At 37.6% G+C, this 16923-nt stretch overlaps 1 protein-coding gene across 1 annotated transcript in view; it reads right to left on the bottom strand.

Annotated features, from left to right (window-relative positions):
- The window catches only part of Cep112 (centrosomal protein 112), a 382234-nt gene that overhangs the window by 324462 nt on the left and 40849 nt on the right, over nucleotides 1-16923 (bottom strand). The window contains exons 6-7 of the mRNA XM_051182944.1: nucleotides 5181-5271; nucleotides 3597-3674 (exon numbers count right to left, since the gene is read on the bottom strand). Of these exons, the coding sequence (XP_051038901.1) occupies nucleotides 3597-3674; nucleotides 5181-5271 (169 nt within the window). The remainder of the gene's footprint in view (nucleotides 1-3596; nucleotides 3675-5180; nucleotides 5272-16923) is intronic.

Raw genomic sequence — 16923 nt, 5'->3', positions numbered from 1 at the left:
ATGAGAGATAAAACTCTCATTGCTACTTTTTTTAAAATTTCTACTTGAAGTATATACTAAAAAAATTAACATATTCCTGAAAAAAAGAACGTATACTTAAAAAATGTATTTAACAAATTCTAGAAAATCCAGAGTCTAGCACATCAAAACATCAGAAGGAAGAAGGCACTGACGATGATGCCGGCAGTGTCAAGAATGCAGCCTCACCTCACAGCACAGATCAGCTCTAGCTGCTTCTTCAGAGAACAAAGAAAACAGAGCTATTCAGACAGATGAGACTGCAATGAAAAGAAAACAAACCCCTGGCTTTCTACTAACTGAATAGTTTATTCCACTCTGATGAAGAGATACAGGTTAGCCTGGTTAATGTGCATACATTGTAAGTCTGTAAGAGTGTAAAGTCTTTCTATTTATATAATTTGTAAATCTGTTGAATAACAAAATGGTAAAACAAATTCCCAAGCAGGACTAGTTTTAAAGCATTACATCAAAATATTTTAGATATTTTAAAAATATTTTCTTATGTGAAAGATGTAATTCTCTGAAGAGTTAAATAATCATGAAAAAAGGTACTAAGAAATGTGTAGCCAAATCTCCAGACGGCTCGGGGCAAAGGCAAGTTTAAAAGAAAAGCATCAGGGTTCATTTCTTCTTTGATGCTGCTCTCTGGCAGAGGCCATCTGTCCTTCCGTGGGGTTTCCTGTGCTCCCATGCTGGCAACAGGACTTCCTTCCAACAGCAATATCCCTGTACCTTCAAACATGAAATGTTTTCCTTTGGGCTTATTATCCCCCTGCCCAACAGTTCTTCTTCCCTTTTCTGTGACTAGCACATTCCCAAAATGAATAGGAGAGTCACATTATTTTCATTTCACATCCAGTTTCCATGCTTCTAACTGTCCACCCAGGACAGACACTCTTCCTCTTCACATCCCCACCAGCCCCACTCTATGCAGTCTCTGGAAACGAGAGCTGCTCTTGCATCTTCCCAACACCTCCAAAGGATGCCTGCAGACCTTGAATTTCATGAGCTCCAAGCCTTTAATTCTACAATTAATTTTAACCATCCTTTGGAACTCCACCAGTCTAAAATAAAATTCTGCTTTAAAACAAGTTCCTCTACCTGACAGTCAACTAACTGACTAAGCCAATATTCCAAGTCCTAGTGCGGTCAGTCTCTGAGCATCCTTTACCCTTTCACAGCTTTTCCTTCTGGCTCTTCCCATTCAACAGCAGCCACACTAACACACACTGCACTCTCAATACACAATGGGTGATTAGTTAACCTTCTTTGTGTCTACTCACATGTAGTATAGCCTTCCTATTATCAATAACAAAATTTGCCTAAAGCATTTTGTTAGAGACTAGGATGAGTGAGAAATGGATAGCTTGATGGCTGGTGGAAACTGGTACAAACCATCTGAATGGTACCCAAGTTTCAGTATAATCTCAGAAACAAAATACAAATACAATGATTCTGGTTAAGAACTCATATTTAGCAACAAACTGAGAGCAACTTGGCTGTCCAGCAAAAGTAGAGAATACTTCAATTTTAGACTACATGTGCAAAAGAAAAACTAATGCTTATAAATTAGATAAAATTCAAAGCTGTAAGTCATACAGAATTTATAATATCTTCCAATTTAATTTAAATTTTGAATGTTGTAAAGTCATATAGAAAAAAAGAAAGATATAGTCAGGTCGAATATCTCGTAGTGGTGTGTACAAAATCATAAATGTTTCAAATTTGAAATAGTGCTATAAACTTTACCAACAGAATACACCTAATCCAAAAATCAAAAATTCAAAATGTTCTAAATTCTTAAATATTCTGAGTGCCAATGGCACTCAAAGATTCCAATTGGAGAGCCTTTAGATTTTAGATTTTCAGATAGATTTCAGGACCTCGCCTGTAATAACAATGTTAATCTTCATGTTAACATTTTGAGACTTTATTCCTCTGATTTTCATATCTTTAAAATTTCAAATTCTTTTTATTCTTACAGTGCTGGGATATAAATTCTTAAGTGGCAAAAGCATATTGAAAATCACTTGAAATCCTTTTTAATGTCTTCAAAGCAAATGAATGGTATATATGAAATAGAATATGAAAGGAGAGGGGGGAAACCTACAGGTCTCATTAAAACCAGAATCCAAAAGAGAAGCTTCTCAGCCAGTGTGGCAGAGCACACCTTTATCTCAACACTCTATGTGCAGGGGCAGAAAGATTACCTACAAGTTTGAGACCAGCCTGATCTACACACTAAGTTCTAGGCCAGCCAAGGCTACATAATGAGACCCTGTCTTAAAGAGCAAATGAAAACATTGAAATTCTCAATTTAATACCTAATACAGTCCAGCCTATCAACACTACCAACCAATCTCTAGATAATAGTAACTGGAAACAATCCCATGCAATCAGTTTGGTTCACTTACACTAACAAATCTTTTTCACATCTATATAAATTTCTCCTGTCCACCTATTCAAATACTTCCGCCGTTTATGAGAAGGGCCATCAGGCAGAAAGGAATGCCAAGGAGTCCACTAAAGCCATCTGCTCCTCAGGTACCATCTGGGGCACGTAAGTGCCAGTATGTAAACATCCTCTGGATCTTTACAAATCACATGGCCACTACAGGGCAGCTCTCACAGATTGTCACTGCAGACCTGTTACCTTCCTGATGTCTAGTGAAAGAGCTGTCCCCACTCCTTACATATGGTAGCTGCCAAGATCTCCAGCTTGCCTCACCTGTCATTCAGGGCTCATTTTCCCTCTTGAACTCCAATTAATCATCCTCAAGTTCCCTTTTGGGACATATTTTAAGTTCTTTCATCTACTAAACCAAGAACCTAGAGAAGAAACCCATGTCCATGGTGACAATTATACATGAAAATCTCTGTCTATCATAGCTACTCATTCATGTAGTTTCCTTGAGTTTTTCTTCTTCTTTTTTTTTAATCTGACTTTCCTCATGTTCTCACTCCCTTCTTTCCCCTCTACCATAACACATTCACAAGCCACATAACAATACCATGAACAATGAAGCATTTGTAAAATGATGCTTCCATAGTATTATAGCACTGAAATGTTCCCATCACCAAAGTGGTATCATAGACATCATACTTTTTCATTCACCTCTTTACAAAAAAACAAGGAAGAAAAAAAAATAAAGAAGTTTTTTTTAAGTTGTCCTAATAAGCCAGCATTGGCCTCATGCATTTTGCTTTATCATACCTCTCCATAAAGTCAGTGGTTAATTTACACAGCAAGGAAATCACCTGATGATATCACAGAATGTAGGATGCGGCAATGCTGTTAAGTGACAGGCAACCCTACTCAACTTTGCATATAATTTAGTTTGGTATTTCTGTGATATTTCATGCGCCTGACTTATTTCATTAACAAGAAAGTTGACCAAGGACATTTTACATTTCTTTGGAACATTCTCTTACTTAAAAATCCTTTCAGGGCCAAAACAGTAATAGATGTTTAATAATCAATGTTCACTGAATAGAATTACATGAATTTAGATATTTTCTATACACGATCTGACCCTGCCACATTGATACGCATATAAAACAAATATTGGTTTTACCCCAAGATTCCAACTATTCAAGCGAGCTTCGATGTCGCTGTCATCTAAAGAGACAGGAGACTCCTTTGAATGAATTTCCTGAAATACAAAATAAAACAATTTAAGAAGAAAGGAGGAAATAAATAAAATAAGAAACAATAGAAAAAAACAAAAGAGAAGGGAGGAAGGGAAGGGGAATAAGAGGAAGAAAATAAAGCAAGACAAAATGTAAGTCATTCAAAGTAATGAGCATTTTATGTACTTATTTGGTGATGTGGTATTGGCCACAGAGGACAGGGTTGTTACAATAAGCTAGCCTCAACTCTAACTAATGACTGTTTATTAAGATGCTTAAGGCAATGAGATGACTTAACAATATATTCACAAAGTAACTAGATTTCAAAAAAATCAAAAGAATATTTGAAAATTAATCCAGATTCTTCAGGTTTCTTGTACAAAGTTTTAATTGTGGTGCACCACAGTAGCTTGAAAGCAGGGAGGGAACTTGAAAAGATGAATTATTTACTCTCCTTAAAATTAGTTAACAGGGAAATTTTGTGTTGATGTCCAAGAAGCTCTTTGTTCTTAAATTAATTCTCACTCATACACTGTATAAAAAGAAATAAACTAGAGACTCGCATCATGAAAATGTAATTATGTGACTCTTTACTCTCCTCCTTTATAATTCATAATATTACACATTTATCAACCAAATTAAAACTAATCAATTAAAGACAGCCTAGGAGCTATGCAAAGAAACAACCAATGATCTCAGTGCTCTAGATCCAGCCACATAAAGTAACAACTGTTCCACAAACCTGGTGCTGTCTTCTGAGACAGGCTCTGCTGCCAGTGCATGTTTCTGCTTTTGGAGCACCTTGCTGCTAAACATTGAGTCAGTGGATCTACCTACCTGTGACACTTACACTAAACACAGCAATGAACTGTTCTGAGCCTTCTGCTGACTTCCCCTAGTCTCTGTTCAACCAAATATAAGGAGCTTCTATTCTGTCTATCCTTAACAATTTGTGATGACTTCTACTGTGGCTCCTGACCATTGTATGCCTTATTTGTGAGTTCATTATCTTCCTTGTAACTCAAAGGCACACAGCCCAAGACAGCCAGCATTAGGTAATAATGACTGCACATAAGAACACTTTCTCCCTTTTCACAGCTTGTTCAAATCAGTCTAGGGTAAGCACACTGATTCAAGAGACATTTGTATCTGAATATATAAACAGTTTATCTTTATTTTTAAAAAGCAGCATTTCCTTCATCACTATAAATTAATTCAGTCTTAATTTTATGATCAGAGGGGTCTAATTACTCCTCAATTAATGTACTTAGTAAAGAGAAAAAGAATGAAAAATAGGTTGTTTCAGCATCACTCTTAGATGCTCAGGAGAAATGATGGGCTGGCCAGCATAGCTCAGCATCAGAGAGCAAGCAGAATCATGTCACTCTTTATGACATCAATACATCCACCAAAACCTTCACACTCCATTTTTAACTTCAGACTTTTAAATACTAATTGGAACTTTGACAATATGAAACAAACTGTGGGATCTTTTTAAGACACAAAACAGAAGTGAAATCCAATCTTACGCAGATCTTTGAAGCAATATGTTGTCTGTCTTCTTTATAAGTTGGACTCATGGAATGGGACCTCATTCGGGGCTTTCCAGTGTAATGTTCTCTAATGAAAAGACAAAAGAGTACCAGGTAAACTATGGAGAACTCACATAACAGATAATGTGATCTAGGATTGCCTGCCTTTATAAATGATGATAGCTCACAATGATTTTGATTCACTATACAGAAGGAGAATATTCATGGATATAAATGTAAGACCATTTTACTGTTCATATTTTATTTCATTTCATTAAATAGTAAGTATAATGACACATGTAGGCCATATTATTCCTTTCAAGTGTTTATTTATATTTATGTATATGAGCACCCTATCTGCATGTGAAACTTTATGCCAGAGAGGGCATCAGATCCCACTATAGACAGCTGTGAGCCACCATATGATTGCTGGGAATTGAACTCAGGACCTCTGGAAGAGCAAATAGAGTTCTTAATTGCTGAACCATCTCTCCAGCTGGCCATATATTTCCTTAAAAACAAATGCTATTTTCAAGTGAGATTCTAACCACATGCATTTAAATCGTTTGTCTTCCTTTCTTTTTTCCAAGTGTTAAGGAAAGAGTAAATGGAGTGTACATTCTTAAAGAAACTTTGTCTTCAGGTTAGAAAATTTTGTTACATTCAAGATGAAACCTTAGAATATATAAAATAACAAAACTTCATAGTTGTTTAAAGTTTCAATTAATTTGAAACCATATTATAAACCACAGGACACAGAAGCTGTAAATTTAAATATAAATCTTGTTAATTCAGACAAAATGCTGTATGTCTAGGGGCTGGGGAGATAGCTTAGCAGTTAAGAGCACTGGCTGCTGTTGTTCCAAGAACAATTCCCAGAACCCATATGGTAGCTTATAAGCACCTCTAATTCCAGCTCCAAGGAAGGGATCATCTTCCCTCCTCTTTCCTCCATGTACAGCAGGCCACACACTTAGTACACAGAGATTCATGAAGACAAAAAAACCATATACATGCTTTTTAAAAAATTAATTGTAAGTCTAGAAAAGGGAAATTCTTTTAATAGATGTTACCAAAAAAGGTTCTTCTCTAATATGAAAGATCATAAACACTATTCTCTAATATTACACATTAGGCTATAGTTTTTCATACATGCCTTAATACCTATAGCCTGAGCAACAGCTTCAACAGAAACTGTCTAGTAAGCATAAACACTCTACCAGTCTTTGTTTAGCAGCTATAAATAGAAAACCTAGAAATAAACAATTAATTGGACTTTGTCATCAGCATGGGAGTACAGAAAAAAAAAGAGTATATACAAGGATTAAGAAACCTACAGTTTTTCGGAACTTACTTTCCAAAGGTAAGTTGGGAGGGCATCCGTATGTTTAGTTTAAATAACTAATGTTCAACCATAAACTATATCAGAATTTCTTTCCTTCACAAACTCCAAGCCATAAGAATATCTGAAAAGGACAGAAGGGACAGCTCAACAGAAAATATGCTTGTTGCCACCAATGTAGGGGCATGCTTGAATTTCATACCCGGAACCCACGTAAAGGTGGAAAGAGATCTAGTTACACAAAGTTCTCCTCTGTCTCCCACATGCATCCTGTGTGACCCTCACAATACTCAAACACAATAAATAAACAAGGCAAACTTTAAAATGAAGGCCACCAAAGGAAAACTACTAAAATCAAAATGACAGTACTAAAGTAATGTAGGCTCTGGGGTAAAATAAGACTAATAACACAACATCCTTTGGGTTGGTTACTAAGGAATGCTGAATGTCTGAATAAGTTGTGTTGAAGAAAAATACTTATTTTTTATATGTCTATACAGCCTTCCAGCTGTGAAAATAGTTAAAAGCAAAGAGGAAAAACAGACAGTCAATAATTTGAGGATAACTTCATTAGCCAACATGCTTGACTTTGTACAGCATTTAAAATTTGGTTTATAGAAAGATACACCTGATACACTAAGCACTGGCCTATTCTTTTTTCAGAATTGATTAAACAATCACAAAAAGAGCTGTAGTTAAAAATTGAAAAATGGTTAAATATTAAAAGTACTTCTCTTAGAAAATATTAATAAAAAAGGAAGCCTGAAACGTTTATCTATTTATTGCACAGGAGTGTACATAAAAGGACAAACTATTAATTCATATGTACCTGCTTCTAGCTATCAAGCAACTGTTTCTCCTTCACAATAAATCTTCTGAAAAGATCCCTACAAGTAACTACAAGATAATTTTCACTCATCTTACCCTGCAGACCTGTCCTTCACACTATCCATGAGTAGCTTTTTTCTTTTTTCTCTCTCTCTCTTCCCCCACCCTATAAAAGCTATGATCCTAGGCTTCTTCATTTAACCTCAAGTATTTTAATTTTATCTGCTTTTCCTGGTTAACCCAATCAATATACTATTATTATTTCAAATAGCAAGGGGAAGCTTTAATCACCAAATCTGCAACCCTGGCTCAAATTGTCCTTCTGTATGCTGCAAATGTGTATTTTCTTGTATTGGTTAACAAATAAAGCTGTTTGAGCCAATGGCCAGGCAGAATATAGCTAGACAGGAAATCAAACAGAGTTACAAGGAGAAAGGAGGTGGAGTCAGGGACATGCCATCCGGCTGCCCAAGAAACAACATGTCTGCAGACAGGTAAAAGCCATGACCCACAGGGCAACACAGGTTAATAAAAATGGATTAATTTGTTTTAAGAGCTAGATGGTAATGACTGACCCATTGGCCAAACATAATTAATATTAAGCTTTAGAGTGGTTATTCAGGAACTGGAAGGTAGGACAAGAAATCTCCTACCACAACTCTTAGCCTGCAACTCCAACTCCATCACAATACAAACTGAACACCACTGCCTCCAATTCAACATATCCAAAACTACACTCAGTAAGGAGTTCCTAAAACATGCCCCCAATAAAGGCCAAGGAAAGCAGAGACATACAGAGGCCAGCTTCTCATGAAGGCAATTATGCCAATTATGGGAGGAGGTCAATACCATTGTTAAAATCTGGCTGGCACAAGAAACAGATACTAGGCACAGAAGTTTCATTCCAAGTCATGAAGCTGTCTTCAACTGGACATACAACTAACTTGAACTTGAAAGTAGGTACAGACAGCCTCAGATTTTTAGTAATTGAACTAGAGGTCAGTGAAAATGTCCAACAATGAATAGGAGGAAAACCATCCCTTCAAGTATCTTTGTGATGCAACACCTAGTCCTGATGCTTTTGTACATTGGACAACTGGTACATTGGACAAGGTCATAGAAAGCTCATGTACAGTTGTACACATGCCCAATTAGTAAAGGGGTGGATCAATATCAGGGTGCCAAAGAGAAGATAAGAATAAGTCTGATCTTCACACAGTTTCAAGAGCTTCCCAAGTACTTATTTAACCTGTTTTGATGTTATAATGGGATCAAATAGAACCTAGTTGCACAAGGGAAGATAAAAACAGAAAAGCAAAGTTGGGTCAGGGTGCTACTGCCCCATAGGACCCAAAGTACAGGAGCAGCACTGATGGAAGTAGGAGGTTTCAAGCTTATTCAAACAGGAAAGCATAAGCAAAATGATCTTTAGGAGACTGTACATAAAGGTCAGAGGATACATCCACAGAAAAGGTTTGCAATGGCCCCAGAATCTCTGCTTCACCCAATTATTAAAGATCTTCCACTGGACATAGAAATAAGGCAGAGAGACTGGGGACAGGGTTGTTTTCCAAATACACAGAAACCAACACACAGTGTTGAGGATTGAATACAATGCCCAAACAACAGAAGAAATCAAGCTTCTGAAACTAATAGTAAGAAACAGAAGTCTAAGAATGGCCTGCACCCAGCATGGTGGTTCTTACCTATAATCTCAGGACCCAGTAAGCTGAGACCAGAGGACTGCCTGGAGTTTAAGACCAGCCTAGACTACAAAGTGAGTTCTAGATCAGCCTGAGCTATGAAATGGGACTCAAAAACTCTGTCAAAAATATATAATAAGTATCAACAAAATACTCAATAGGTTTGGAAAATTGAGCATAAAAAATAAAAGTTTTAATAACTGGATATGAAATATTTTTAAAGTAAAACAAAAATTGGGCTAAAGAGTATAATAACTGAACTAAAAAATTAACTAGAGGGATGGCTGGGGATAGATAGCTCAGCAGTTAAGAGAACTGGCTGCTCCATCATAACGACTTACATGTGTATCCTGTCACTCATGTAATGAGCCAAAAGTTCCACAAACATGCCTGAAATCCAGCTCTAAGAGATCAACACCCTCTTCTGGCCTTCACACACAGAGATATCCATATCTATACATGTACCTACCTTCATACATACACACACACACACACACACACAGAGAGAGAGAGAGAGAGAGAGAGACTAAATAAATAAATAAATCTGTGATGTGTTTCTTTTTAATTAACTAGAGGGCCTCAACATCATCCACTATGAAGTACACAAAAAGAATTAATAACCTCAAAATCATACATTTGAAATTATCCAGTTTGAGAAGCAAAACTAAAAAGAAATTGGGGGGAGGTTAAAGGGACCATTAAGTACTGCAAAATACCATCAAGCTGACCATCGTGCATTATTGTATTGAAAAAGAAAAGACAGAAATGGGCAGCAAAACTGCTTACAAGAATCTGCTCACAAAAGAACATCCAGATTTATGTAGCTTGAAGAATTCCAAACAAACCAAATGAAAAGAGAGCTATGCTGCAACACATTATGAATCATACTGTCAAAAGAGGGCTTTGAGATTTAAAAAAAAAAAAAGTAAAGTAACTAACATAGAGAGGAGCCTCCACAAGACTTCCAGGAGAATTCTCTGCAGCACCCTGTCAGGCCAGAAGAGAGTAGGAGGATATATTCAAAGCACTGCCATGAATATTATGCCCTACAAAGCTTTCCTCTATGAAAGTGAAGGCCTTTCCCAGGCACTCACAAGCTGCAGGAGTGCACAGTCACTAGACCTGACTCAAAAGAAATGCTGCAGGGATTTCCCCAGTCAAAAGAAAGTAAACTAATTAGCAACATGAGTAAGCGTGTAAGCATAAAGCCCACCAATAAAGACAATTATACAGGCAAATAAAGATTAGTTCATTAATGTAATGTTAGCAAATTCACTGTTTTCAAGTGCTGTATAAAGACATAAACCTTGAAAACAACTACAAACTACAGTAATTTGTTAATGATAATGTAAAAAGGGCAAAAACTGGAACATTAATAAAAAATGTATGGAGGGAATAAGAATAGAGTTCTTGTATGCAGTCAAATTTGTTATCATAGGCTCAAAATACAAACACATTGTTTCCAAGACTTTCATGGTGGATGTCTTCAATAGTAGACAGTGCTAAATCTGTATATACTAAGAGCCACAGCTACTAAAGACCTATTGCATATCAGACACACCACAGATGCTCAGAATAAAGAGTAGCCATGTAGGGATGGAGCAACTGGCACAAGATTTCATTATACTACATAGATTACTACACAAAATAAAAAATATGGATGGTTTATCTCTGGAATTTTCCACTTACTATTTGCATACTACAGTACACTGTAAGTAACTGAGCCTGAGGAAAGTAAAACTGTGGTTAAATGAACTACTGTGGCACATTATAATTAAAAAAGGATTTATTCAAGTTGCATGGTAACATAATTTTTTAATGTAGCAAATTTAAAAATATAAAGAAAAACAATCAAAGCATAGTGCAACAACCAAAGACAATCAAATCACAAAGAAAGGCAATAAAAGGAGAAATTAAGAAAAGGACTATAAACCATCAGAAAGCACGTCACAAAATAGCCATGCTAATGCAAAAATGGGAAACTAAACAACACTTTAACCAATGGATCAAAAAAATACACAACAGACTTAGAAAACACTGAAAAATTGTAACATAATAAAATGTTCTGGTTATACGAGTCTAAAAAATGAAAAATCAAGTCAACAACCTAACTTAAACCCTTAGAAATTAGAAAAGAAAAAAACCTTAACCCAAAGCCTTCAAATAGGAGGAAATATTAGGATTATAACAGAAATTTAAAAAAATAAGGATTCAATAACACTAAGAGTTAATTTTCTTAAAAGATCAAGAAAATGGCAAACTTTTTAGGTACAGGTACTAATTTAAAAGGGTAAGGGACTCAGCTAAAATCAGAAATGACACAGGAGATGTCACAACCAGTTTTCCGGAAAATGCCACCCTATTGGACACCCTAGCTAAAATGGAAAACTTCCTGGAAATACACAGCCTGCAAAACCTATCTCATGCACAGGGTAGAAGCAACACAAGCTCAAGGCCAGCCTGGGCCATGCAACAAGCTAAAGAAAGCTGTGGCTATTACACTGAGCAGCAAGACTGCCTGAAAAAGAGAACTGGGGGGTTGTTTATAACAGTAAAAAAAGGAATAAACTATCTAGACATTAATGTGACCAAATATAACACTGATAAAAGACACAAAGAGATAAAAATGTAGTTCATGTTCATGGGCTCGAAAAAAATCGATGTTGTTAAAACATTTATACAAAACAATAAACATCAAAAATTTGATGCCCTTTTTCATATAAATATAAAATATAATCCTAAAATCTACATAGAACCAAAAAATCCTATATAATTCTATCAATCTGGAGAAAAGCTAGCAAAAACCAAGGTATGGAACTTTTGATTTCAAAATATAGAAGAAAGCTACAGCAATTAAAAGCATATAGTTTGAACACTGTAATAATATAAATTCCAGAAGAAGAAAACAAACTAGAAATGGATATAATTGTTTAATATAGTAGTGAAATGCTACTCTAGATACCAGGGCATAGTGGATATGCCTGTAATCCCAGAACTCAAGAAGAAGCTAAAGCAAGAAATTCACCATGAATTTAAAGCCAGCCTGGGCTAAAAAGCTCCAGATCAATCTCAGCTAGAGTGAAACTGTTCTAGTTTGCTTTCTGTTGCTGTAAAGAATGCCATGACCAAGATTAATTTGGGGTGGAACATTTACTTCATCTTGCACTTCCAGGTCAAGTCTATCCTTGAGACACCATGAAGGAGACATCTGAAAGAAGGAACTAAAACAGTGACCATGGAAGATGACACTGCTTACTGGTTTGCTCTCTAGCTTCTAATGCTTGCTTTCTTACATAGTCTAAAACACCCCATCTGCTACCAACCAGAAAGCTGGGCCCTCCTACACCAATCAGAAATCAAGAAAGTGCCTCATAGATATGCCTACAGGCCAATCTGGGATTCCCTCATATTTCTGGACTGTATCAAGTTGACAGATGAAGCTAACTAGACAAGAGACACTGACTCAAAAGAAGGGAGCAAGGGAGGGGTGGAGGGAAGAAGGGAGAGAGAAGGAAGGAAGGAAGGAAGGAAGGAAGGAAGGATTGTTCTATAGTGAAGGGGAGCTATAAGACTGACTTTTGGACTTGGACCTTTGCTAGGATGAAAATGCAGCTGTATCAAAAGAATGGAAACTGAAGTCATATCTAGTTTTGAATCAAGAGATGACTAAAAACGGTACAATCTAACTACTGAGAAGAGGAAATCAAAGTCAATCTCACCAAGAAACCAGAAACTAAGACAGAGATCCTAGCTCTTGAGAAAAGACTGCAGGAAGGATGCTCGGCGTGCATGTTGAGTTTGGGCAACTACACTGTTGAGACTTCAGAAGCAGCTTCTCTGCAATATATTGCAGAAACTACACCACAACAGACAACCCAGTCCTCTGGTTCTTAGTCTTCCATCCCCCTCTCATGATGCTCCCTGAGCATCAGAGGTTGTGCAATAGACAGCTCTCTCAGTTGGGGTTAGGAACTGCACTGTCAGTTGTACGCTGCATCTTGCCCAGCTGTGGGCTTCTAGAGAAGTCTCCATGAACTAACAAGAAGTTTCTTTGCTGAGGGGTAAGAGCTTAAACCCACTTCTTTTACCCATGCCTTATGTCCTCACGCCCCAAATCTGTGGGTATAAGGGTCAGTATGCAGTTAGTTATTGCATGCATAGGGAAGGGACAGCAATAGATTCTCATCTAGGATCCATGACCTCATGAGCCACAGGAGGAACCTCAAAGGACCCTCTCCTCCATGAAGAGCTACACTTAATGGCTTCTAAGACACAGAGAATCCATCTTCTTCAGGAAAAAGCCTCTCCTAAGTTAGCCAATCCCAAGTGATCAGTCCTAAATACATATTTATAGGACTCAGCAGTATGTGCATGTGATGTGTGTGTGTGTGTGTGTGTGTGTGTGTGTGTGTGTGTGTGTGTGTGACAGAGAGAGAGAGAAAGAGAGAGAGAGAAATTATTTTCAAAAAAGATTGCAATAAATGCATCTGGAGAAACAGAGCAATGTGCTCTGCGATCCTCAGCAGTAGACACATTAGTGACTCCAGAGCTAGAGGATGGAGACAAACAGCTACCCTGCTTGACCAGAGTCTAGCTGAGTTGGTGAGCTCCAGGGCTTCGGGTTCAATGAGAGACCCTATCAGCAAAGAAAAAAATTAACATAAATATACATACATACACAAGATGTGTGATATCAACCACTTGCCTCCACACACAGGCACACTGTGTGTATACCAGTACACACATGAACAAACATAGCTTCAAAACCATAACCCTAAATTTTATACTGGCTTAGTAATTAAATTTTTATGTCCTTGTTATTTGTGACAGCCATGGAATTCATAGTATCCCAAGATGGGGGAACTCACACTACTTGGTTTTCATGTCCTTTCAACTACCCATCCCAAGACACCAGCCATCCAACTACCCATCCCAAGACACCAGCCATCCAACTACCCATCCCAAGACACCAGCCATCCAACTACCCATCCCAAGACACCAGCCATCCAACTACCCATCCCAAGACACCAGCCATCCAACTACCCATCCCAAGACACCAGCCATCCAACTACCCATCCCAAGACACCAGCCATCCAACTACCCATCCCAAGACACTAGCCATTCAACTACCCACCACCAAGAGACCAAGCAACCAACTACTCACCCCCAAGAGACCAGCCATCCAACTACCCACCACCAAAACACCAGCCATCCAATTACTCACTCCCAGGACATCAGCCATCCAACTACCCACCACCAAAACACCAGCTATCCAACTACTCACCCACAGGACACCAGCCATCCAACCACCCACCACCAAGAGACCAACCATCCAACTATCCCACCATCAAGATGCCAACCATCCTACTACCCACCACCAAGATGTTGGGGGAAAGACAGAACAATTTTCAATATTATAGTTCTGTCTAGTTGCCAGATTAGCGCAGTCCAAATCAAAAGAATGGAGAGTGGCTCCACTGAATCCAGCCAACACATAGACAAAGTAACAAAATCACTGTTCTTTTAATTGTTAATATGGGCCATCACAGAGTATTATTATATCCATAAGACACAAACTGGTTCCTAGAAGCAGTTCATTAACTAAAACCTAAAGCATCCAGTCCAGGATTCGGACAGGCACCTGGCAGATGCTGAAGGAACCTATGCACTACCATTGGAGAAGGCTGGAAGGACATGGAAGAAAATGGTATTTGACATAAAACAAAAAGCCAATCCACATGGTTTGCCAGAGACAGAAAGTTTGCCAAATATCACCACAATATGGAAAATAAAAAAGTATCTTTAGTGAGTTTGTATAATACTAAAAAAAAAAAATTCCAGATAAATACCAAAATGGCAACTATTTTAGCTGAAGCAGAAAAGGTAGAAAGAAAAATAAAGTAAGAAAGGTTTTCATTTCCAACAGGCACATGCTAAAGACATTGCCAACATAGGGCTCATGGCCTTTAAAAACAAACAATTTTTCATTCTCAGTTTCTCATACCAGCAAAAGACCCTAAATTAAGACATGGCATTCAAGCAAGATTTGAGTGCTGCCTAGAAAGAAAACTAGACTTGCAAATGTAAAACTTTTGGTAAGACTGAAAAGATCAAAAGTAGTCATCAGGTGATAGTCATAGGCAGGACCCTTTCAAAAGATAAAGTGTGTGCCTCATGGATCCTGTCAGGCAACGAGTTCTCTAGAAGCCACTGAGGTTTCCCCTGAGTGTTCTTAGCCAAGTCTCAAAGGTAACAATGACATAACTCTAAGAGAGATTAGATGTGGCTTCTAATATTTTGAACACAAAGGAAACACACAAGGTAGTATGAGGTTTTTGAGAAATTTTATCAGCAAATCATTACTGCCTTGGACTGAAAGATAGTGCAGATGAAAGAGGCCACCGAACTCCAGAAAGAGCTGTTGAAAATGACAGCTGGGAAAATGATCCAATTGAAAAGGGAAGAACAATTCACAAAGTGGGTGGAGAGCCAGTGAGAAGAACGCCACACCGTGCAGAATTATTCTCAGGTCTTCAAATGTGAAAAAAGACCATCTAGCATCTGCCTATCTAGATCCCAGAGCTGTTAAGACTCAGTGACTCCTTTGTGCCAACCATGAACTCTCTCGTTAGAAATGTCTGCCCAGGTTTCCTACATTGTACCCTGGGTGGGTGGAATAGCTATGTCTCGTAGAAGACATACAGTGTTCAATACACACAAGATGCTACCAATAGACACTAGGGAATATAGATTACAACCACAAGATACCACTACATACCCATAAAAATGGACACCATTACTTATCCAGTACTCCTGATACAATTCTATATTATAAAAACACCAATTATTTCCAAATTAGTATATATTTAAACAAGTTCTAATCAAAACTCTCAACAGAGGTATGCAAGGAAAACAGAAAGTGAACTAATTATGAAGTTTATATGAAAATGTAAAACAAGAATTGCCTGAGTGTGGTGGTTTGAGTAAGAATGGCCCCCACAGGCCATGTATTCCAATGCTTAGACACTAGGGAATGGTACTATTTGAAAGGGTTAGGAGGCCTTACCTGAGGAAGTGTGTCACTGGGAGGTGAGCCTTGAGGTTTCCAAAGCCCATGCTAGGATCAGGTGCATCCACGCACTCCCTCCTCCCGCTCCCTTGCCTGCAGATCTGGATGTAGCTCTCAGTTACTGCTCCAGTGTCTTATGTCCCACGCTACCCACCATGATGATAATGGACTAAACTTCCAAAACTGTAAGCAAGCCCCCAACTAAATGTTTTCTTTTATACGCTTCCTTGGTCATGGTGTGCTTCACAGCAATTGAACAGTGACTAAGACAGCAAGTAATTTTGAAGAAAATTAAGCCACAAGGGTACCAAAATCTCAGAAATGATTTAAAAGCTACACTACTTGGAGCACTATGGCAATTTTACTTTGTCTCCAAGTTGATTCTAAATCCTGTAAAATAGAGGAAGAAAATAATCACTGACCTCTGGCCTCCACATACACGTACACACACATGAATGGACACACACACACACACACACACACACACACAACGTTTATTGGCCACTACCAAAACACCAAGGGTAGTATTCTTAAATTAAATGAATATTTCTTTATGAATAATATTTAAGAGGCTCTATTATGTGAATTCTAATCACAAAGATGCCAATAGTTATACACTCTCTAAGAAAAAAGGTCCTGAGTCACTCCCTACCAAATCCCTACTCCTGAATCAGGCAGCAAGGTATTTATAGTATGTCATCTGCATATAAAATAGTGGTTGTTAAAGCAAAAGGTTAAACTGCTATTTTGGAGTATACAGATTAAAAAAATAAAATTAATAACCTTTAAATTTAAAAA

Source organism: Phodopus roborovskii, unplaced genomic scaffold, assembly GCF_943737965.1.
Source record: "Phodopus roborovskii unplaced genomic scaffold, PHOROB, whole genome shotgun sequence".
Lineage (NCBI taxonomy): Eukaryota > Metazoa > Chordata > Mammalia > Rodentia > Cricetidae > Phodopus > Phodopus roborovskii.
Note: the sequence above shows the minus strand (reverse complement) of the source record. Positions and strands in the feature narration are given on the sequence as shown.